This window comes from Mobula hypostoma, chromosome 11 (genome assembly GCF_963921235.1).
Source record: "Mobula hypostoma chromosome 11, sMobHyp1.1, whole genome shotgun sequence".
Taxonomy (NCBI): Eukaryota; Metazoa; Chordata; class Chondrichthyes; order Myliobatiformes; family Myliobatidae; genus Mobula; species Mobula hypostoma.
In genome coordinates this window covers 52,640,411-52,666,148 of record NC_086107.1, presented here as the reverse complement: position 1 = coordinate 52,666,148, position 25,738 = coordinate 52,640,411, and the positions used below count along the sequence as shown (strand labels likewise).

The 25,738-nt window shown below is 39.7% G+C and overlaps 1 protein-coding gene across 2 annotated transcripts in view; it reads right to left on the bottom strand.

Annotated features, from left to right (window-relative positions):
* Positions 1-315: 315 nt before the first annotated feature.
* The window catches only part of spty2d1 (SPT2 chromatin protein domain containing 1), a 32,843-nt gene continuing 7,420 nt past the window's right edge, over positions 316-25,738 (bottom strand). Inside the window, exons 1-6 of one of the 2 annotated variants that reach the window (XM_063062036.1) lie at positions 16,565-16,679; positions 15,981-16,045; positions 11,352-12,926; positions 9,873-10,038; positions 3,375-3,452; positions 316-2,517 (exon numbers count right to left, since the gene is read on the bottom strand). In XM_063062036.1, the coding sequence (XP_062918106.1) occupies positions 2,427-2,517; positions 3,375-3,452; positions 9,873-10,038; positions 11,352-12,926; positions 15,981-16,026 (1,956 nt within the window). In that variant the 5' untranslated portion in view covers positions 16,027-16,045; positions 16,565-16,679 and the 3' untranslated portion in view covers positions 316-2,426. Of the gene's footprint in view, positions 2,518-3,374; positions 3,453-9,872; positions 10,039-11,351; positions 12,927-15,980; positions 16,046-16,564; positions 16,680-25,738 lie in introns of those variants that run through there. The other variant, XM_063062035.1, reaches the window with a different exon arrangement.

The window sequence follows — 25,738 nt, the reverse complement described above, 5'->3', positions numbered from 1 at the left end:
CTCTCTCTCCTTTTTCTCCCTCTGTCCCTCTCACTATACCCCTTGCCCATCCTCTGGGTTCTCCCCCCCCCCCACTCTTTCTCTCTGGGCCTCCTGTCCCATGATCCTCTCATATCCCTTTTGCCAATCACCTGTCCAGCTCTCGGCTCCATCCCTCCCCCTCCTGTCTTCTCCTATCATTTCAGATCTCCTCCTCCCCCTCCCACTTTCAAATCTCTTACTATCTCTTCTGTCAGTTAGTCCTGACAAAGGGTCTCAGCCCGAAACATCAACTGTACCTCTTCCTAGAGATGTTGCCTGGCCTGCTGCGTTCACCAGCAACTTTTATGTGTGTGGACTGGTGAAAATAATTTTATTTGACTTGAAAACATTTTCCCATGTGGACAAAACAATGCCGTGAATCATTTGAGAGATTCACCTTAAGCCTTAAGACTATTCCAATGCTTTTCCGGCCAATCTTCAACTATGATATCCATAACTGTGTGCATCCATAACTACATTACACATTTCTTCTCCTCTATCAGGTCCCATTCACTCATCATCCATGCTCATTCACCCGCATTGGCACAAAGACCTACAGTGGTTTGAATCAAAATTCTTGTTCTCATTTTCAAATCTCTCCATTGATTCACTTTTGATGTAAACTCCCCTAATCCCTCTACTTCTTTCTTCTTAAAGCCTTCTCATATTACCCAAAACATAACTGACAAATGTATCCAAACTTTTCCTTTACCAATTTCCCCCCCATGTTATTGTTTAATATGATGATCCATAATTGACAGAGCTTACACCCAACCCCCTCATCTAATAAAAGTCACTAGCATAATATTATACAATGATCCTGATCTAGGCCAAATAGTATAGGCTATACAATGTGAAATCAAATACATCTGCCTGTTGCAAAAATGGTGATAAACTTCCTCTAATTTCTCCATGTCAATGCAATTTTAAACAGAATAAACCTTCTTAGTGTGATAGGCACAGCAAAAAACACAAGGTGAACCCCAAGTCAATGATACATTAGTGGGTAAACTGCTAATACTTGGTAAGTAATTTAATAATTCCAATAACAATTATTTGGTTCCAGTCATTTAAACAAGTAGGTGGTGTGTTTTTCTGGACCATCTCAATTGCCGAATTGAGCTGCACTTATTACTGTAAAAGTCTAAAAGAATTCATACAACTTGATATGATAAACTATGTAATAAAAATTTATTGTACAGAATATCAATTATATTTAATGCATCTGTACTTGCATTTTTCTCATCAAAAAGCTTACAAAATCTATATCCGTTTTTTTAAACTGATCTTTTAACTTTTTCCACTAACACAAGATGCACGTTCAAATAAATTGCACAGACATTACTGAGTACATTATTTTCTTGAAAAAATACTGTCCTAATCAAGGCAAATTGAAATGTTTTCAATTTTAGGCACCCAATATCAGCTTCTAGCACTCCCAAGGAAGGTGTGATTCACTTGGGTAAAGAGCAAACAATTTTCACAGCTCCAACAAAGTGTCTTATGCTTTTACTTCAACTCCACCCCTCCATACCGCACACAAAGAAAAAACAGGGGACTAGGACCAGAGGACATAAATACTGAATTAGTTAAATTAAGTGTGAAAAAGCAATGAGAGACAACTTCCTTTCTGAAAATTATGACAGAGGTAATAATCTGACAAATGGTATAGCAGAGAAAATAAAACAAAACTCAGAGTATTCAAAATCTATTTTGTTGCCATAAATGGAAGAGTTAGTGCATTGAATGACAGTCTTGGATTCTTTTAATATTCCCCCCCTCCCCCCCCAACTTGAGGCACTTTGGGATTTCACCAAGTGCAACTGCAAATTTAACACATAATCAGAGATTTGGACTATCAGCCCATGGGCAACATAAACAAATTGGTTTTACATAGAAGCCAGGTTGAATTGGAGATGCCAGAGATAAAAAGACCAAATCCAATCTACTGCATTGCCCTCTCCTGGAAGCAAAATAAAAATTATAAAATGTAGACTAACCAGGCAGCAAAAGTTGGATGTTATTTGGTGCATTTTAAGATGTGCAAGAGTTTAAGCTCTTAAACATCAGTAGTACACAAATTAATATTCTGGAGCCATCAAAACCTGGGCCACAGTTAAAATTCATGGCACATACAGTGTGAACTAAAAGAACACTTATCTAATTGCATTAGAACTAGAAAGAGAAAAGATGTATTTGCCAATGCACCACAAAATTATGTAAAATTACTTCCACTATCAACACTGCTTTCTTTAATGCTAATTTAACTTTTCACTTGAATTGGTCGATCAGCTAGTGAGTACCACAGTGTATAATTTGCTTACTTTAGTGCATATTACCTCAAATATAACCAGATCTTTTTATATAAATATAATAAATAAGTTTGCTGAAACATCTTCAATGAACTAAAGTTTCTGTTTCTTAGCTCTTGCCCTCTTTTTTAGTTCTTCCTCTTTCCTCATCTCTTCTGCATCCTCCATCAAACCCAATCGCAAGCTGCAGAAGAAAACAATTCATGCTTTACAAAAGACAGAACACATTATTTCTTAAGAGTTCTTCTATTGCTCGTCTTCTAGAGTCCCCACTATCCACATTTAAAGGGAAATGATAATAAATAGCAAATGAGTCAAATCAGTTTACAGCTCTTGGATGTTAAATTACACATTAAATCAAATGGTCAATGGAGAAAGTTGTTATTCCCCAAATACCCGTTCGACAATAAACCTCAAACAATGCCAACAATATACATAACCCTCATCTAAAATGGAACAAAGACTAAGCAAACTATGAAGTGTAACCCGTTCATGGTACCACTAACATGAATTAATCAGAAGCTTAAGGATCAAATTTGCACCAGATATCTGTTCAGCTTACTTCTTACACATTGAAAGCAAATCTTCCAAATCTTCCCCAGGAGAAACCTAAAGACTGAGCCTAAATGATGTCTTTTCTCCCTTTTGCAATGATGTCCGCAGTTGTGTTTACAGTACAAGTACCAAAGCATGGCTGGAGATTAGTCAGGGGCAGGTTGACAATGCATTGAACTGCCATCCAGAAATCTGCTACAAGTGCAGATCAATAAGCCAATAAAGCAAATGACTGAAGGTTAACTAGAAACTGAGATCTGTTGACACAAAGCATTACATCTTGGGGCCAAAGGATGAAATTGTCTTGACAGATGTGTTCTTACTCATGCCAAACCAAATTGTAAGGACTGTGTTACAAGTGACACACCAGATCATCTGATCGTGCAAAAATTTACAAATACACAAAAACTATTTGCTGAGTATACAAAAATCACTTTCAATACAAACTCCAGGTAATATTGACAAGTGCTCCAGTCTGACCTTTACCTTTTGGCTTCCTCTTTCTGCTGTTCTTTCCAGCTGCTTTCAATAAATCGCAAAGCATAGTCACTTTCATCCTTGTATCTGAAACACAAAATAGCTGCTTTTTAACTAGTACTTTTCAAAGTGAGCCAAGGAAAATGAGCAAGCATGGATCATGTTTTTAGTGCTTTCCTGCACATGTTTAACATATTTTTATTACATGCTGGGGAACGGAACACTTTTCATCACAACTAAGTAGGAAACATTTTATTTCAAACCATTTTTCCCACCTAAGGCACACCTCACATAATCCATCCTACCCATCCTGAGAATATACGCTATGACTCTACTGTGAGTACAAGCCACCCTCAGCGGTATGACAGAATGCTATTGATGAAGTGCTCTCTTCTAACATTATTAGTCTTAATATATTTACAGAACTTGTAAACTTTGCAGTGATTTTAACCTCAATGAAACAACACACGTGTTAAGAGGTTACCTTAGAATATTCTACTTGGGCTGTATTCTCTTCTCTCTCCCCTATGAATTGAATGTATTGGGCCAGACAATCATTATCATTACAACAGTGCAGCAACAGAGTTGAGAAAAACATGGAATGTTTTCACAATGGAAGCACAACCTTGCCAAAGTGAAATCATTTAAATCACACATTATGCATCATTCCCATTTCAGAGGCACTAAGAATAAAAAGAAATGCAGCATAGTGTGAAACTGACCATCAGTAGTAATGGTGGAAACAAGGAAATGAAAATGAATAATAGGAAGGAATCATGCTGACTTTTTTTGTCTTGCTAATAACTTTCATTAGAGTATACAAACAGTTTAGCAAATTCTTGACTTGGTAAACATGTGGTTGCCCAGCACTGTGTTGCAAGTAAGTTTTACACAGTGGACTCTCATGTTGCCAGACAATCCTTATAGGTTAAGGCGAGAGATTTAATAGTAACCTGAAGGGCATTTTTCAGCCAGAGGGTGGTCAGTATATGGAACGAAATGCCAGAGAATGTGGTTGACACAAGTATATTAACAATATTTGAACGGCACTTAGCTACTTGGATAGGAAAGGTTTAGAAGGATGCTGGCAAATTGAACCAGCTTAGGTGGGAACTTTGGATGACATGGACCAGCTGGTCCAAAGGACCCATTTCCATGCTGTGTGACTCTATAAATAAGGTCCAAGCTGCCAGAACTGTGAGGGGAGCTGCATCGCTCAGAAATAACGTAACACTTATTTCAAAGCCTTATCTGTAAACAATGTGTTGAATATCATGAATAATGACCCAGATGGTACAGAATTAGAAAGCATACCTTTTATAAAATCTATTCAGTAAATAAATTTATGATCCTGAAATACTGTTAAAAGTCAATGCTGAGACATGAAAGCAAAATACTTCAAGACCAAATTCTCCATGTGCTCCACCAAATGATCTGATAACAAAATGAGTTAGCTGAGTAAAGACCTTGATTTCCTGCTTACACATACATCTCTTGCAGTGCAATCTTGATTTTTGCAAACGTTATCATTCTTACAGTCACTTCATGCATGACAGCAACATCACCAGCAAGACTTTGGTCTCCTTGGCTTTAAAAAGTAATTGTGCTCACTTAGCACATAATCTAATATCAAATATAAATATTAAATCAAGAAACACAATTCGGAAATTAAAACTATCCTGCATTTACACAATTCACTAATACCTTGCTGTACAACAGACTAAACAAACAGCAATAATCACAGTTCTTCTATAGATACCAATAATGGAGATAAAGAGCTATGAACAAAGAATAAAAAACCAGAATAAAAAACATGGATATTTCCTCTTCCTTCTCAACTGTCATGCTGCCTCAAAAAAAAAGGAATATTCTGAAACTTCTCAGAAAAATAAAGAAAAAGTCATTGTATCCAAACATGAAATATCCCTTGAGGATGTTTAGTTCTTACTCTACAAAAGTGAAATATTGTATAACTAGGAAGCCAAAGTTTAAAAAAAATACTAGAAACACTCAGAACAAGAGGCACTGTACATGTTGAGTTTGAAATCAACAACACTAGGTATGAAGTGGTGATTCAGAATTACTTCCAAATTAGAGATGCAATTAGCAGTTGCAACTACATCATGATGAAACAGAGCTGGTAACAATAAAATGAGTAGCACTGCAGCAAGAAAGTTTAAAATCAATGACGCTACTGAAGTTGGGTGACAGCTTACTGGTGGTTTATAAGGCAAGAAATATGACTAAATACTTTATTAATAACACTTTTTCCTGTGGTAAATTGTAGTAAGCTATCACCGCAAACAGTGAAGAGGTGAGCGAAGGCCAGGGTGACATGAGGGTTGAGCATGCAGGTGTGATTCAAATTTGGAGCGTGATATGTTGAGGAGAAGTGGTCAGAGCAAGGTCGAGACAGAGACTGAATCAGAAATAGAGTTGGCGAGGGCGAGTCGGAGAGGAGTCAGTGCAGAGGGGTTTCAGAGCCCGTCCACCTTAACGGGCAGCAAGGTTGGATTGATCTAAGTGCATAGCCAATTTAGAAAGGTCAAGTACAGGCTTGATAGCAGAGTACAGGCCCAGAGCATATCACTGCAACAGAGCCCGGCCCAATGTTTGGACGTTTTAAATGCCAGCCGGCCCCAACAGACCGATAAAGCAGGGTGTTGAGACTAGAGGTGCCGATTTCACTTGCTCTTCTGCAACATTAACTCCCCTCTCTGTGGCGCTGAGACTGTGAGGTTGCTCCAGGCTTCATGTCTGTGAGCTTCATGACAATTTGCCCCACTGTATGATAAACTGAGACTGAGGCTATGGGTCTTCTCCAGCTGCTCTGGGCTCCGGGTCTATGAACTCAATTTGGTTCTGAATGCTGATGCTTGCTTTTGTTTGCATGATTTGTAAATTAGGTTCTTTCATGTTTCTTGCTTCGTGGCTGCCTGTAAGCAGACGAAACTCAAGGTTGTATAATTTATACATACTTTGATAATGTCCTACTGAATAAGCAGCAGAGCACCTTTTCGAACAGGCTCATTCAGGTGCACCGTCATAAGGATGGTTACAGAAAATCTTTCCTACTAAATTCAATAAGCATATACAACAGTTCATCTCTATGCAACAGAAGCACACATCATAGTACAATAACCTCTGCTTTATTATTTTGTACATTATTGCACACTGGTGTATTATCATGTATATTATTATTCCATACATTAGTATTAGTTAAGTCTGCACACTGCTAAGTGTGTTTTTAAATGTTGCTACTGTATTGAAAGAATTTCCCACTTGGGATCAATAAAGTACCTATTATTATCATAAATGTACGTTGAACTTTGAAAAAAATAAGTCTAACCTGCTGAGTATTTCCAAAACTGGGTGTTGCATCTTATTTCCAAAATCTCCAGTGTTTCACATTTAGTAAAACAGCTGAAAACTCAAGATTACACAAACTTCGACCGTGAAACAGGTGTTGAGAAGAAAAATGAAGGAATGGAGATTTCATAAAATACACAGTTTAAGTTCCTAGGCTTTTAAATTATTAACATTTTTATATGATATCCCAGCTTGGGAAAGCAGCTCTGTTCAAAATAGGAAGACATAAAAGTGTACATTTCCTCCCTTGCCATAAATCAATTATGTACATATGGCAGAAAGAAAAGGTAAATAATCCAATATGCAAATCAAACAGAATTAATAAAAGTCATCAGTTGGACTAAATTTGAAATACCTTAACAGAACATTCAAACTAGGGAATCCTGAAAGAAGCAGGAAGAGACATCAGAAGAGTATATTTATATCTTCAAAAGAAATTTTAAGACAGATCTTCAAGAAATTCAAAAGATTTACAGTAAGGTCACAATAACAACTAAAATGTAGTGAAGACATTGAATTGATAATTACGGCATCCGTTAGTCTTACGAGACCATGGATCTGTGCCCGGAAAGTCTTCACTCTCCAAGGACACAGGCCTGGGCAAGGTTGTATGGAAGACTGGCAGTTGCCCATGCTGCAGGTCTCCCCTCTCCACAACACCGATGTTGTCCAAGGGAAGGGCAAGGGCCGATACAGCTTGGCACCAGTGTCGTCGCAGAGCACTGTGTGGTTAAGTGCCTTGCTCAAGGACACAACACGCTGCCTAGGCTGGGGCTCGAACTCACGATCTTCAGATTGCTAGTCCAATGCCTTAACCATGTGGCCACATGCCCACGTGAATTGATAATATTATTCAGCCAAGCATGAATTTTGGGGCATTGGATGGTTGAGTGACATGTAGTTCAAAGATTAAAAGAGAAAGTAAATGGATGAATTAAGGGCTGTATATGGGAGAACAACAGCTTTAAGGCACACACATTATTCAGAAAGAAAACATATCACTGCTAAACAGTATAGACCCTCTCAGCATGAATAGATCATGGAATAAAGAGAAGCTGCAAAGAATCAGTCACCTGGTTGGATCTAGTCTGATTAAAGCATTAAAGACCCAGATCATGCCTTCTGCTTTGTTTAATGCAAATGAGGAAACAACCTTGATAATTGAATAAACTGATTCTGAGGCTTTCCCTGATCAAGTTGTTTTTCACTTCATATCATTTTATATTCAAACAAAGGATGACAGCACACTGTTGCAGTGGCCCCACTGTCTCCAAACAAAGGTGCAATTGTTCATCCTTTATGTCTTTTTTTTTAAACATAATCGCAGGGCAATGCTGGTTATCAAAAATGTAAAGTCCTGCAGGACTACCCCACCAGCGAGTTGATAGTGGTGGAGACAGACTGTGCTGCAGCCTGCTTTAGCCACCTAGAGGCGGTGTGCAGTCCAACAAATGGTGGAAATGACTGGCTTGGACTGTGTTCGCAAGACCCTGTTGGACATTGGTAATATAGAATACTGAGAGTCTGATTCACTGGTTCATTGGTGAGACCAACAGCAGGGGAGTTGTGTCACTTCAGTTGTGGATTGGATCAGGGCCTCATACTTTGGGGTCGCCTGGTGCAACTGCCAGGGAACAAGATACCAGAACTGGCTGTGTGCAGCTGGATTCAGAGCTCGGCTGGGGGCTGGGGGCAGGGGGCTGGCTTGTCCCATCAATGCAGCCCTCCAGTGTTCATTTGGTGGAAGACAACCTGGTTGCATTTATCTGTAGGATTGTTCTTGCAGAAACTTGGTTCCAGGACAACATCCACTCACCATCAATCTACAGGCCATGACACTCAGGAACTTGCACTATATTATTTAAAAAATTTTTTTGTAACTGTTTTTCTGCTATCATAATTATATGTGCTGTGTGAGATTGTTGGCACTGTGCTTTGCACCATGGCCCCGGAGGAACACCGATTCGTTTGACTGTATTGATGTGTATGGTTGAATGACAAGTAAAGTGGAACTTGAACTATTATAATAAAGGGAAAAAGGGCCATAATTGGGTGAGCTAATAAATAAAGCACAAGTAAATACAGAAGGAATTGTTACCAACAACCATCATATTTAAAATTAGGGTGCAGTGTCCGTGATCTGAAAATCCTGAATCTAATAAAGACTGAAGTACTTAGTCATAGTTCTTCAGTCTCACTGAATCAAACTACAACCTAGCAACCCTGGTCTCATCAATGCAATGGCTTAAGGAGGCAGCCCACCACCACCTTCTCAAGATCAATTAAAGATGCTGATATTAAAAGTGGACTTCCCAAGCCTGCCCATGTCACGAAAATAAGAAAGAACGTTGCAAGATGTGGAGCTGTTCTTTATGTTTACACCAGGCTATGCTGAGATAATATCAGAGGCTAAGAAGAGGTCAAAGTGAGTTGGGTCAGTTAACTAAAAGGTGACTGAAAGCTTGGGGGATTATTTTCAGACAAATTAAAGTAATACACAAAGCAATGATGAGATCTGCATAATAGAAACCAAATAGTGAAAAATGAATATAGTATGTTCACCCGAAGAGAGTTCAAGCAAATCACTGCTTACCTGGAAGAATACTTAGTACCTTGCAGAATGAGAAATGTGGTAAAACAGCTAAATAATACACTTCCTGTGCCTGCACCACAACCTATTTTGTCATTTATTTTTCCTGCTTTCTGTACCAAAAATGCAGATGCCACCATTTACTCTCTTCTTCCTTGCCCTCAAAAAACCCTTTCTCCCCCAGGAATATCAATGGCAGCATTCTCATTGTTTCCATACAACTTCACAGATTTAAGCCAAACTACGCAGTTCTTCTTGTTCAGAAACGTTACTGTGAAAGTGCTAATTTGTCTTTACCCCAAATCCTCAATATACCTTATTTCCATTTCCTTAAAATGAAGCCCAATTTTAGAATTTCCATTGGTGTTTCATTTAAAAGAGCTCCAGTTTCACAGCTTATGTGAAGAACCTCTTCCTATTAACTCTGATCGATCTAAAACTTTAGAAGTTAGAAATCAATCAATGTTCTGGATTCTCCTACAAGACAGGCAAGGTTATTTCTCAATACATAAATAAACAGAGACAAAGACTGGAAGGAGCTGTCTTACTTGGTGCGATCATATCCAAAGATTTCCCTGATGTGCTTTGAGATTTCATCTTGTGGTTCCCCAGCATCGTCAATAAAATCGTCCATTTCTGAGTCATACTCATCATCTTCATCATCATCCAGTCGTCGTTTATATGATATAGGACCAGCTGACCTTATAGGATTTCCTGAGGCACAGAAACAACCAATGATACCTTGTAAGACGTTCAGCAGTGATTAACAAGTACAGACCATGGGTTCCCAGTACCATCTTATAACAGAGAAATAATTACCATTCCTTAGGTCTTATTATAACATTTCAGTGGTGACAAAATTTAGAATCGGGGGAAAAAAATCTGCCTTTCACATTCCAGGCTCAGATTCCATCAGTTCACTCTCACAATCATCCAGGTTATGTATATTTCCATCTCACTTATTCCACAATTCTGACAGATTATTTGATAGTGGATGATATTCAGACCGAATCTAATTGGCTTTACAACCAAGACCCATATACTATGTATGTACGTACATGTCCTAAAGTGCAGCATATATACTTTAGGAGAGGTTCCATAAAGCAAATTGCTAAGGTGAGCCTAGAGACTAGGTTAAATCAAGGCATGTTACTCCACATGATACAATAGAACCCTTTAAATAGTACAGTAACTCAAGGATAGTTCAAAAGCATTTTTTTAATTTTATTCCTGTGTGCACAAATTATTTTGCTGGCATGAACATGACAAAATAGAAGGGCCACAGGCCACTATTTCCACTTTAACCAACTCCAGTGGCCTAGCCACTACAATGATCTGGGATAGAGAATTCCAGAGATTGACCACTCTCTGAACAAAACTCCAATGACCTAATTTTAAATGACTGTCCCCATGTCTGTTAGCAAGTGATCACAGAAATATTCACACTTTACGATTTGAAATACATTTTAAAATCATTTTATACATTTGCCCAAGTTCACAAGTCTGCAAGAACCAAATTGCAAACTTGAACACCACTAATACATCAAAACTTAAAAACATTTACCAAACGGAACACTTACACTCTCCCAGCATATCCATATTCCTTAACAGCAAAATCAATTTACTGTGTGCAAATCTAAGTGGATGCGAAAGGCATAAATCCAGAATGGATGAATTCATGCTGAGACTCAGAACAATTCTTAAAGGGGAAACATAAACAGTATGAAAACATGAAACAAAAGAAGAGGAAATGCTGGAAATAGCAGATCAGGCAGCCTTGGTGGAAAGAAAAACAGAGTTAATGTTCCAGGTCTGAGACTTTAATCAGTTTTTTACTTAACTAATGCTTTGAGTGAGAGATCGTCTCTTGTGTATCTAAAGATATAAATCCTTCAAGACTAAAACCCTTTGATGGAACTAGAAATGGAGTTCCTAAGGCTCTTGTTTTTCTTCTGCTAAATTCTATACCACTAGATAACAAATAATGTACAAGTAATTTAAAGTTATTTCATATTTTCATGTAGTACCTGGCGGGTGCATCATTGGTCTATGCCCTGTTGGCGGTGGTCTCCTGTTGATCATCTGTCCATTGCTGGGCCTTGAAGGAAAGTTCTTTGATGATATTGTTTCTGATACCACAGTACATTTGGGTTTTGATTCTGCAGCTCCACTTCCAGGTCGTCCAGTTCCAGGACTTGGAGCATTCCCATGTCGGCCAGGCACAGCCAAAGTATTTCCAGGTCTCATTGATCCAGAGGCATTTGTGGTTTTTGATTGCAGAGACCCAGAGTTAGGCCTTAGAGTACCTGAAATTCTCTCTTTTGATTGTGTGGAGTTTGAAGCACCTGCACAAGGCGGCCTAGAATTACTCGCACTACTGGGCCTCGACTGGCCCAATTTGTTTGCACTACTTGTTTGCTTTTGGCTAGAGCCAGAGGAAGCTTTGGGTCGCTCAGGAGCTGAACTACTCGCACTTTTGGAGTTCAGACTTGAAGATTCTGTCCTTTCATGTCTTGTGGAAACATTATCAACTTTCCCAGAAGACATAGGTCTATTAATTTTCTTTTGGGTGTGTTTTGAAGACAACGCAGAATGGCTTCCATTGGATCCAGGTTTCAAAGCTTTGCTTGGTGTTTGAAAGCTACTTCCTGATTTTGCTGAAACATTTATTGAAGTTTTCACACTACTACCACTACCAGGTGCTTTAGAGGTAGAATAGCCAGTCCCTAATGAAGACTTGGACTTTTCTTGAGCTGGTGCCTTGTGAGATGGTGTAGGAGGTAATCTTTCACTAGATGACATTTTTGGTTTTTTGCTAAATCTAGGGACAGACTTTGAGCTATTCTCTCTGGATAAGGTATTTTTCTCTCCTGAGCCTTGTGCTATGTTTATGCTTTTGTTACCTTTAATTGAAGGTTCTTTCTTTGATGAGCTGGTTGGATGTGAAAACGGGACCACTTTCTCAGATTTCATTTTGTCATTCTGTTTTTGTCGTTTGCGCTCTAAAAATTCAAGTTCTTTTAGTTCTTCTGCTGTATATAGCTTCTCCTCCACCTTTTTAAGTGGCTTAAGCTCCACCGGCTCAAACTGTTTCTTCTCAGCCAGCTTCAGGAGATCTGTGAAGTTCATTGGTGGCTTCTTTGGAACCTGGGATACTTTAGCCTTGTTATGAGCTTGTTCAGGTACTTTTGCCACCTCATCAGGTTTTCTATACAGTTTTTTGGGTTCCCTAGCTGGTCTCTCTGGCTCTCTGTGTTGATGTTTCAGCTGTTTAACTGCTACCTCAGGCTGTCTGTAATGCTGTTTACTTGCTCTCTCATCCCAATGCTCTACAAACTCCTCAGAACCTTCAGAATATTCTGCTTCTGACATTTCATATTCAGCCTGTTCCCCTTCATAGTAATCCTCATTGTTGTCATCCATTCTTTGTTCTTTCCCCTCATCATCACAAGTCCTCTTTTTGCCTTTCTGATCCACAGGAATACCATTATAACCTCTGAAATTGTCCTTTGTCCGAGTAGCCATTGCTCTAGCCTTACGGTCATGCTTTAGTGCAACTCGTTTTGCAAATAGCTCCTCTTTCCGCCGCCGGTCTTCCAAATCTACATTTAAAAAGAGATTAAGGAAACATGTTAGATCCTAAATGCAATAACAAGGAAGCAGGGTTAGTCTATCTAACCAAGCACATGCATTTTCTTCTCAACTTTTTAAGAGGAATTGTACGGAAGCTCGTGTGTCCAGCCAAAGTTTAGCCAATCAATAGCAAACCGAAACATTTATTACCAGTCAAATATTAGCCAATTATTAGATCAAACCTGAAAAAGGAATGCAGCATAGGCTGCCATCAAAGACTTACCAAAGACTTTGCAAATGGAATTTGTGAATATCTCTACTTCTGTGCTTAAGGTTAGTACTGAAGATGTCAGGTTAAGAGAAACGCTTGGAATAATTTTCTAGAGCTGGGATAATTGAATTTCAACAACCAAAACCATTTTCCTTTGTCCATAGTTTGGCTTCAAGCATCAGCTGATTTTTGCTGATGCCTACCTGATAACAGTTTTACCAGGGCCCCTTGGTGCCACAAACTCCATTAAATGCTGATTTGACAGAGAACAGTCACACTCACTACACCTCTGGAACTCAACTTTCCTGGTTTATATTTGAGCCACGTCTGTGAAGAGGTCTAGAGCAAACTAGCTCCCAAAGGGACTTCAACTGTGCACTATTTATAAAATCTTCTATCATGTTTCTAATGATCGAGAGTAGACCCACTAGGTATAGCTAATCAAACTGAATTCATCTTGCACTTTTCCTTACCTATAAGAGTATCAAAACTTGCTAAAGTTAGTTAGTTCTGATGTGAAGGGTTTCAGTAATATAGCAGGTCTCATAACCTTTTGTGTATACAATGGTCTCCGCCATTTTTTGTTATCACTTGAAGTTAATAAAGTTGGTTGACAACTGGTTTCTGTGATAGTGATCTCAAAAGGAAGAAGAAATGCATCATCTACTGAGGACTTTAGAACTATTTACAGGTCAAATGCCTTCCATTGTCTCTCATTTCTACGACTGATTGCTTGTAGAAAGCAAAAGATATTTTATGCTTTCACATATGGACCATATATTGATACTACTCAAGATTTTGATAAATTAAATTATTTAGTACACATATTTTCAGGCAGACTTTTTGCACACCAAAAATAGTGTGCTAAATTTACTACTTATATAATGGAGTAAACAATTTTAATTCACATACCCACAATCTATCTCAGGTCTGAAATGGTCACCCAAGCCACCCACTAGCCTGCATTTGGAAACGGCTTGCAGAGAATATTTCAGATTTCGTAAACCCACCCCGAGGAAGTTCTTCTAAATGTAACCTAGAATAACCCATGTTCATTTCTACAATTACATCTTATTTTTCTGGTCACTTGGGAAGAAGGTCACTTTATAAACCCTTCAAAACCCTTCAAAAAGGAACATTATTTATCGTTGAATCTGTACATACTTAAGCACTTACTCAGTTCCTAATAACATGCTTTAGTAACTTCCCTATATGCATTCGATTAATAGAAACCATAGAAACCATAGAAACTACAGCACAGAAACAGGCCTTTTGGCCCTTCTTGGCTGTGCCGAACCATTTTCTGCCTAGTCCCACTGACCTGCACACGGACCATATCCCTCCATACACCGACCATCCGTGTATCTGTCCAATTTATTCTTAAATGTTACAAAAGAACCCGCATTTACCACCTCGTCTGGCAGCTCATTCCATACTCCCACCACTCTCTGTGTGAAGAAGCCCTCCCTAATGTTCCCTTTAAACTTTTCCCCCCTCACCCTTAACCCATGTCCTCTGGTTTTTTTCTCCCCTTGCCTCAGTGGAAAAAGCCTGCTTGCATTCACTCTATCTATACCCATCATAATTTTATATACCTCTATCAAATCTCCCCTCATTCTTCTACGCTCCAGGGAATAAAGTCCTAACCTATTCAACCTTTCTCTGTAACTGAGTTTCTCAAGTCCCAGCAACATCCTTGTAAACCTTCTCTGCACTCTTTCAACCTTATTTATATCCTTCCTGTAATTTGGTGACCAAAACTGAACACAATACTCCAGATTCGGCCTCACCAATGCCTTATACAACATCATCATAACATTCCAGCTCTTATACTCAATACTTCGATTAATAAAGGCCAATGTACCAAAAGCTCTCTTTACGACCCTATCTACCTGTGCCGACACTTTTAGGGAATTTTGTATCTGTATTCCCAGATCCCTCTTCCACTGCACTCCTCAGTGCCTTACCATTAACCCTGTATGTTCTACGTTGGTTTGTCCTTCCAATGTGCAATACCTCACACTTGTCAGTATTAATCTCCATCTGCCATTTTTCAGCCCATTTTTCCAGCTGGTCCAAGTCCCTCTGCAGGCTCTGAAAACCTTCCTCACTGTCTACTACACTTCCAATCTTTGTATCATCAGCAAACTTGCTGATCCAATTTACCACATTATCATCCAGATCATTGATATAGATGACAAATAACAATGGACCCAGCATTGATCCCTGTGGCACACCACTAATCACAGGCCTCCACTCAGAGAAGCAATTCTCTACCACCACTCTCTGGCTTCTTCCATCGAGCCAATGTCTAATCCAATTTACCACCTCTCCATGTATACCTAGCGACTGAATTTTCCTAACTAACCTCCCATGCGGGACCTTGTCAAAGGCCTTACTGAAGTCCATGTAGACAATATCCACTGCCTTCCCTTCATCCACTTTCCTGGTAACCTCCTCGAAAAACTCCAACAGATTGGTCAAACATGACCTACCATGCACAAAGCCATGTTGACTCTCCCTAATAAGCCCCTTATTATAAGCCTAATAAGAAATTAATAGTTTAATTTCTTTATCATTTTCCACTCCTCTTAAATAATGGATATTATTACTGGATTTGCTGGATTCAAATTCAGGGAACCTAAATGTACATAAATGCTTAATGTCTCTAAGAGGCTTCATTAATACTTTAATGAGCAGAAATAGCTATCCCACTATTTCTATATCCATTCAATCTTTTTCCAGAGACTTCCTGTTCTATTGACTGCATCTTTTATTTTTAATTTCAAATCTGTTACACTGGTTTTACTACCTGGGTTACTCAGCATTCCGACATCCAGAACATCTGAATAGTTCATGTTCACCAATATCTCATGCCTATGTTCAAAGATTCAAAAGTACATTTTATTATCAAAGTATGTACGTAGAATACATCTCTGAAATTTGTCTTCTTCACCTAGCAATAAAATACAGAAAAATCATAGAAGTAGTTGAGGACACCCTCTCCCCCACAAAAAAGTCCATCTATCCTCCAATTAAAACTTATGGAGAAGAATTGTTGGTTCCTTCAAGATCTCCCCAAATTTTGTGTATTTACACGGCTGGTAGCATGTCGCCTGTAGGAGATCATGCCCACCTGCAAGCAGTAACTAAATACGTAGGGTGCATGCAAAAGAACTGATATTCAGAGGAGAAAGAAAATTTATATCAACAGCTTTGCAGTTTAAGGGCCCAATTCTGATAGCTAGTCAACCATTCCAGATTTGCCACTTCTGAATTCTAATGTATCACACATTTGAAGTTTAGAAGTTCAGAAGTTCATGCAGAGCAAATCTCCATCAGAAAACGAGGCAAAATGACGATATTGTACCAACCAACATCTCTTAAGTATTGTACCTTTTTTCCTCAGCTCTTCCTGCTTGCGTTTGAGGAATGCTTGCACTGCTGCAGACTGAACCTGTTTCACTTGTTGCTGCTTCTTTGGTGGTTTCACTGACAAGCTATAACGCTTCTGTTAAGGAAAGAACAAGAATAAACATAAGTATCATATCCAATTTGCCCAGGAGGGAAAAAATACCCTTTAAAATTAACATCAATTAAAACACAACCAGAACTGGCGTTCTAATTGCTCATGACTATAGTCTATATTCCAAGAGACAGAAACATGCAGACACCAGAATTCATTTGCCCATTTTCTGTTGAGTTTGTAAATATTAGTCAGAGAAATGTTGAAGCAGTAATACTCTGAAGCTATTCAAAGAATCGGGGCAAAATTCTTCTAATGCTCCATCTAAAATGACTATTCAAATTTGGTGAGATTAATAACAAATTACTCCATTTTTCACATTTAACAACATAAATCAGTTTACAAACTCCACAATCCTAAATAGATTAAATTGCCATGTTTTTCTTTTAATTTACTGATTGTGAAACTTAGCTGTACAATGTTCTCCACAGGATTTCACTAAGCAACACTGGTGACTGCCCTTCAAAAACAATTGACCACTTGCAATGAGCTTTCAAACACAAGACACTCCTTAAATGCAATCTTACAACTGGCATCAGTAGACAAAAAAAAAGTGATGAACAAAACAAGCAACACAGCTTTGGTTTTCAATCCTGATTGCCCTTCAGTGATGCCCTACTGATAAATGCAAAGTGTGATATTAGTTATCAGTTAGGAAAGAAATAGCTTTAGTTATAATGTCCTCTACAGTCAAATAATTTTACATGTCCCACTGTATTAATTCATCAACTAAGACCCATGGGTAAGCAGTTAAACAGTTGTTAATATCCATAATTACAGATTGTGGAAAACAGATGCAACTTTGAACTAGGAAATGAAAAGAGTTAAAAATAAAAACAAACTGCGATAAACTTTTGCATATATTAATAAAAGATGAAAAGCAAATAACTGCAATAGTTCAATATCACTAACTACAATGATGTGCTAACATACTTTGTATGAGAATAAGAAACAAATTCGAGTATTCATTCCTTTGCTATGTAACACACACAATATGCTGGAGGAACTCAGCAGGTCAAGAAGCATCTATGAGAAACGAATAAACAATTGGGTGTATCGGGCAAAGACCCTTCATCAGGACTGGAAAAGTAGGGGGAAGAAGCTAAAATATAAATATGGGAGGGAAGGGAAAGAGTACAAGCTGGAAGGTGATAGATGAAGCCAGGTGTGTGGGAGAGGTGGGGATGAAGTAAGAAGCTGGAAGTTGACAGGTGAAAAGGGTAAAGGGCTGCAGAAATCTGATAGGAGAGTGGATAATGGGAGAAATGGAATGAGGAGAGGAACCAGGGGAGACGAAGAGCAGAGGCAAAGGGGGGGGGGGGGTGTGAAATATTACCAGAAGTTAAAGAAATTGACATTCATGCCATCATACTATAGGCTACCCAGACAGAATACGAGATGTTGCTCCTTCAACCTGAGAGTGGTCTCATTGTGGCAGTAGAGAAGGTTATTCTTCCACTATATTCCTTTCACACAATGACATTCAAGATAGAAACTGACATTATTGACTCTTACACTGAATTGGAAGAGCAAATTATTAGTAAGGGTTTCAGTATTTATAATGGAGGAAATCTGATGGCACCTTCAATGATACATCTACATAAACAGAAACAAAATCAAGTAGCTCCATGCTCTTCCATAAGGCAAAATGGTCCGATGTTTCCGATCTCCAGGAGTCAAAGAACTGGTGGTAACCGTTTATGAACTATTTTTATTGTAAATGGTATTTGAAATGTTATACTGTTTTGTGATGTAACAGTTTTAAAAGATACAAAAGGCCTTTGTTACTGCTCAACAATCCTAGACCTAAAAAAAAGTTGAGAGAATTGTTACTACTTTAAATGATTCAAAATAGCTTTTTAAAAATAAGAAATAAAATATTCTGGACACCCAAGCACAAAATTCTAGGTTGATTCTTCAGTACCCTGCAAAGGAGTTTTGCACTGTTGGGAGTGTATTTTTTATGCAAGACATTAGATCATCCCTGCACCCATGCTGTCAGATTTGAGGAAAAAAACCTGAATTTCAGTAATTGCCCTATTTATCCCTCACTCAACATTACCAAAGATACAGTCATGCTGGGCAGCACAACGGCAATGTTGTACAGCTCCAGCTACTTGGTTTAAATCCTGACCTTGGGTGCTACATGCAAGGTTTTCATGTTCTCCTTATGATCATGGTGCTCTGTTTCCTTCCACATCCAGAAAGCATGCTGCTGGGTTAACTGGCAGCTGTAAATTACCCCTAGTGTCAGCGGGTCACAGATGAATCAAAAGGGCTTGAAAGGTATGCAAGAGAGGTTACAGAACAATAAGATGGGAGAGTTGGACTGTTGAGCCTGTTCTGATAATAGATGTGGATATGAGGGCCAATTGGCCTCCTTTGGTGCTGAATGAAGTGGGATTGCTGTATTGCTGTTTGCATGCAAACTGGTTGCTGCACTCTCTCATTATAAGGACTGACTATACTTAAAAGTGCTTCATTAGTTGCAAAAAAAAACACACACTTTGGGCTGTTCTAAAAGGGAATAACAGATCTCCAGCAGCAGCCCAAGGATGAGTAATAAGCCCAAAGTATACACGCAATTAAATTTATGACCCAGATGTTTGCTAGTGGGGATTGGACATGAGAGCAGGTTCCAGTGTAAACGTTGCAGAATTTCTGCTGTGTACACACATCTATTGATGCTTCTGGACACATCTTCAGTGATGTTCCTGGAATCATCGGGTGTTTCAGGTCTTTCAACATCATACAACCTCCTCCAAGTGACCCAGCCGGGGCTGATCAGACCCCAGCTTGTGTCCAGATGGCTAGCTACGAATGACTCCATGGCTCCCCTCTTTTCAGCCACAGCCATCTTGAGGCCCTCTCTGCCGCATCGGTGGTACTGCGGATGGCTCTCCTCTTCCTCTCTCCCTCGATGCCCAAAATATTTTAAGTACTACAATAAATTAATTCCAATAGAGCTATATCTGAGAGCAGGTTCCAGTGTAAATGTTGCAGAATTTCTGCAAGTAACTACTTCGCTAATAGACTCCACACAGAGTCACCACTTGGAAATGTAGGTACAGCAAGCAGAATTGCCTGCTTTTACCAACAGAATCTGAATCAATACATTTAGTATAAATGAGATGGACAATGTGCATTAACAAATACATTCAAAAACATCTATAGTTGTACCGTGGAGAGCATTCTGACAGGCTGCATCACTGTCTGGTATGGAGGGGACACTACAGTGGTTCCCAACCTCCGGGCTGCGGACCGATACATTGCCGCGAAGAATGCAGCGGTACAGCGGTAGCCAGGACGGACCCAGCACACCTTTAAGAAAAAAGCTGAAATAAACAAGCTAATTAATTAGGTGCTGCCCCGTACGTAAACATTGGCCCAGATCAGAGGTGACGCAATCGGCAATTAAATTAGTTTGTTTATTTCGGCTTTTTTCTTAAAGATGTGCTGGGTGTGTTCCAACTATCGCTGCACCACTGCATTCTTCGCGGCAATGTATCGGTCTGCGGCCCGGAGGTTAGGGACCACTGGGCTACTGCACAGGACTGAAAGAAGCTGCAGAAGGTTGTAAATCTAGTCAGCTCCATCCTGGGTACCCAGGACATCTTTAGGGAGCGGTGTCTCAGAAAGGAAGTGTTGATTATTAAGGACCTCCAGCACCCAGGGCATGCCCTTTTCTCACTGTTGCAATCAGGTAGGAGGTACAGAAGCTTGAAGGCACACTCCCAGCGATTCAGGAACAGCTTCTTCCCCTCTGCCATCCGATTCCTAAATGGACATTGAACCCGGGAACACTAACTCACTTTTTTAAGTATACAGTACTTCTGTTTTTGCACTTTTTATAAAAATCTATTCAACATGTAATTGATTTACTTGTTTATGATTATTGTTTTTATTTTATTTATTATTATTTTCTTTGCTAGATTATGCATTGCATTGACCTGCTGCTGCCACCAAGTTAACAAATGTCATGTCACATACCGGTGATAATAAACCTGATTCTGATTCTGAAATAGTCATGGGAAAAATTGCAGACTTTAGATCAGAGTGTTATTTAGGATGATGTGATTAGTCTCATTTTAAGCTGATGAGAGGTTTGAGAAAAGAGAGGTTACCCAGTGATTATTGGCAGAAACTGTGTGCGTGAATTAGGTTGAGTTTGGCTGCAACACCCTCAATGAGAAGACATTTATACCAGGGCCATTTAGTTTGCACAAAGAACAAGTACTGTATCTGGATAAGGTAGTGGCAAACTGCCAGTGTCCTTGGCAATGCAACAAAAGGCAGCTCTTTGAAAAATAAGAATGCAAAGGAAATTTTGTTCAAGAGGTTTAAGAGAAAGAAATTGAAGATTTTCAGTAACAAAGATAAATAGGCAAATGTGCAAAGCACAAGAAAACTCAGGTTTTCCTTTATCTGTGAATCATATACTTTATAAACCAGCATTGACATTATTACCTCTAGGAAATCGGCTTAAAACAAAACTACTTACATTACTCTAAGCACAAAGTGCCCCAGTACACTCTTTCTGCCTGTAACTGGAGATAATAAACACATCATACTCAATGTGTAATGCATAAAATCTAGAAAATTGAACTATAATTAGATGGCAGTATTGTCACCATGACAACCAAGGAGGTTTGTAATTAGAGCCTTAGTCAGGCTAAATCTAGAAACCGAAACAACTACTTCAGCCCCTTCAAAGATCTCAGCCTGTGATTGGCTCAGTTTGTCTTTCATAAAGATGAGCTGATTATAATACAATTTGCCCATCAGCCCCCAATCACACTACCATGCTGAAAACTTCCACAATTGAAGACAATGAATCAAGATTGTTAACTCCAGAAGAATGAGAGGGGATCTTAAAGAAACATACAAAATTTTGAAAGGGATAAATCAGATACAAGTAGGAAAGTTGTTTCCATTGGTAAGTGAGATGAGAACTAGGGAACAATGCCTCAAGATTCAGGGGAGAAGATTTAGGACGGAGATAAGGAGAAATTGTTTTTCCCAGAGAGTGGTGAATCTGTGAAATTTTCTGCCCAGGGAAGCAGTTGAGGCTTCCTCACTAAAATATTTTTAAAAAACAGTTGGATAGGTTTTTACATATTAAGGGAAATAAGGGTTATGGGGGAAAAGACAGGTACACCCTATCCTCGTTATATACGAGGGATATGTTCCTTGAAGTTGATGCATAATGTGAAATTGCATAATGTGAATAATTATTTAAATGGAGAAAATAGGGATGCGTTCCAGAGGGCTTCCTAAATACGTTTTATCTGTAACTTATTCACATTTTATACCGATAGTACACAAAAGCAGTACAAGACAACATTTGTATTATATTTAATCAAATTAAGTTAATATTCAATGTAATAAATCATAGAAAGTTAACATCCTCTGGTGTACAGTACTCACCAACAGTGGCAGGTGTGTTCGCTCTGGGAGATGAGTGGTGGTTGTGGTGTCAGGCAGCTTTACATGGATAAGGTGGATGGTTGTGGTCGTCAGCGTAATATCAAGCACAGCAAAGGGTGAAGGAAGACTCACAGAACTCTTTGAACTGCCAGCAGCAGAAGATTACAGTGATTTGCATAAAGTGGTGAGGGTTGTTTGCTTGGCAGCATTTTGTTTTTCAGCATAAATTTGCTTGTAGGGAAGAAGGATTGACGGCAGGGAACGACTGAAATGCTGACTCCGTTCTAAACTTGGGTTCATGTCTATCGCCATTTGTGCCAAGTGTTCCGACTTCCATCATTCCCTCACCATTGGTAAACTCCCGGGATTTTCAAAATCGTCTGTTGCTTGCAGCATCTGAGAGATAGTTCGCCGTAAAAAAAAATACGTATGCCTTGAATGTGGATCACACCGGTCGAGTGGTTGAATCAGCGATGTTGTGTTAGGCGGCAGGAAATGCACTGTTATGTTAGGATGAATGCTGTCCAAATGTTTAGGATGGGCTGGCGCATTGTCAAGCAACAAAAAAACTTTAGAGGCAAGACTCTGTTCCTGGCAGCAGCGTCCCAAAGCTGTGTTACCTTCAGCTGATGCCGCGCTGTTTATAATTTCCAACTTTTTTCAAGAGTTAAAGCGGTTCTCTGCCGCTCGGCTGATGGCCCAGGACATGACATCGGACGCTTAGGAGGCATAATTAAATATTTCAAGCACAAAAATCACTGCATCGTAGGTAAAACCAACAAAAGTTTAAGATCGCACATCCACACCTTGCCAAAACCAATGCGAGAGTGGCGGGAGTGAAATTGTGAGGCGCGCGCACCTGACTTGTATTGGCAGGAAAGCGGTGCTTCTCATCCCAACAGTGAGACTGTGACGCGTGCGCACGTGACTCGTATTAGCGGAAAGGCAGTGCTCCTCGCATAACTGAGAGTTTTGGACGCATATAACAAGATGTTGGTAGAAATAGGCTCCTCGCATAACTGTGGATCCCCATAGTCTGAAGACGCATATAACGAGGACAGGGTGTAGAGGGAGCCGAGCTTACGGACAGATCAGACATGATTTTATTGAATAGCGGGGCAGGCTCGATGGGCCGGATGGCCTACTCCTGCTCCTATTTCTTATGTTCTCATGTTCTTACATGCAGGATGTCCCTAGAATAAGGAGCTCTCATCAAACATTTGTACTTTGTGCAGCAGGTTTGTACTAAAAGGCTTACTGTTGATAAATAATCCCATACAACTCACAACTAGTTGTGACATGCTTAACCAAATCATCTTTGTTGGACATCGTCTGCATACAAGTTAGTGAACGTAGTTGGTGAACAGAAATCAAGCATGCCATCCACATGGATTCTGATTGGTTTGCTGAGTAATAGGCCATGCTACACCTGAGAAAGCATACAAAAGGGAAATATAAAGTGGTATTAAATGACACTAACCTTGAATTATGGAACTAGATTGCAAACTAAGCAGTAAGGAAACACTAGAGCTGCCCCCGTGCAGCTCCAATGACCCAGGTTCAATCCTGGCCTGCAGTGTAGAGTTTGCATGTTCCTCTTGTGATCACGTTGGTCCCCCCACCCCGCCTTCTTCTTGATAAAAGGGACTTGGGATAAAGGGCATGGAAGCCAAGGTGGTGGTTATGCTCCTCCTACAGGATGTGGGAGATCAGAAACGTTTCCACTGTTCCTGGTCACCATACTTGTGGGAAATGTGGCCAGCAGTATCTCCCATCAACTGCATACAGCAAATGGTCAAAGGAGCACCTGGGAAATGTCATATTAAATGGATATTTGGTTAACTTTTCCACAGCACAAGTACAGAAAGAAATAGGATAGGTAACCACTGGGAAAGGCAATAAATGCAGGCAGGTTTTGCACGAGTCTGCTCTGGCCACGCACCTCAAACTAAGTACGTATACTATTCTGGATAGTGTTGTGGGGATGGCCTCTCACAGGAAAGAAGCAGCTGCTGAATTTATGGCACACTGGTTGTCTCTGATACATAGCAGAGGAAGGAAAAATCTAGGTAAGAAGTAATGGTGGAGATTTGTTACTGGGGGAAACAAACATGTAACTGAGAGGGATGGTGTCTCAATCAATGGTGTCATGATCAAAGATCTCACAGATCAAGTACAGAACATTCTGAAGGGGGAAGAACATATTGGTACTAAGGGATGAGGCCTTAAGGGTTTAGCAAAACCTTAAAAACCAGGACACATAGGACCAGATTATCTTGTGAAACACACTACTGAGGGTAGAAATATGAGTTTAGGACAAACGCTTTTTCTAAAGAACTGGTGCAGGAGAGAGGGTTTTGGGTACTTGAATCATTAGGATCACATCTGAGCTAGGTAGAACCTAGAGAAGGATAGGTTTAACCCTTTCTATGGATGGCTCCTAACCTGCTGGGTTCCTCCAGCATTTTGTGCGTACTGCTCTGGATTTCCAGCAACTGCAGAATCTCTTGAGTTTCAGGTTGAAACTAAATTGGAGGGAGATCAGCTTCCTTACAAGGAAGTTTGCTCAAGTTATCCAAGGTGGTGGGGTGGAAAGAGGGGTATTAGTTGGTGGTTTTTAAACGAATTTGGTAGGGGTTTGGAAAGCATAACAGCAGTGCAGAGATTGACTCCAATGTGAGAGAATGAATTGAGCGAATCCAGAGGCAGAGCTTAAGAAAGCGACAAAGTCAAATACAATCATTATATTTAAGGGATATTTACTCATACACTTAAATAGGCAAGGCATAGAATTGTAATGACCTGGTTAAGATTTCTACTGCTATGCTGTGAGGCGTTTTGTTTTAGCAGTTTTCTGAAAAAGCAGTGTGTCCTGCTGGTAAGAGTGTTTTGTCTTCAGCTAAAGATAAGGAGCCATGTTGCCCAACTTAGGAATGTTGCATCAGCCAGTTGTAACTTTCTGTCTAGTGGAAGATTCGGGACAGCTGGGCAGGATCAGATTATTGAAGGACAATAGTCTGGTTTGGAGCCTTTTTGGTACAAGCTGCGGAGTGAAGCACAAGGGAAGATGCTGCAGAATGCTACAGTAAGGACGGTCCCCATTGCAAGAAGTGCTTTGTGCAGATGAATGGCTCCAAGGAGAAAGGGCCAATACTCCCGAGAGAGCCAGTTCCCTTGAAGACCTTCTCAAATGAAATTCAGACTGTGGCAGGTGCTTTCACGCAGGCCATGGGTCCTGCAGACAAGTAAAGCAATGCAATCTGGACTACTCCTGAAATGACCTCCAACGTTTATGTGCACATCTAGACAGGTTCAACTGTAATGGACCCTTTTATGTTTTTTTTTCCTCTCTCTCTCCCGACTCTAGATGTACATCGTTTATGAAAGGTGGTCTTCTCATGGCTAACAAGCCATGTTTGTATACAAGCCCCAGTGAGAGGGTTACAGAACAATACGGATCTAATTCACACAAACAGGGTTGGTATAGATGGACAAACAGCATGATTATAGAAGGCTGAAGGGCTTATTTCAGTGTTATACCACACTGACTATGCTTCGTTTTCCTCTCACATCCCAAAATATGCAGTTCGGTAAATTAAAATATGCATTTTTGAAGT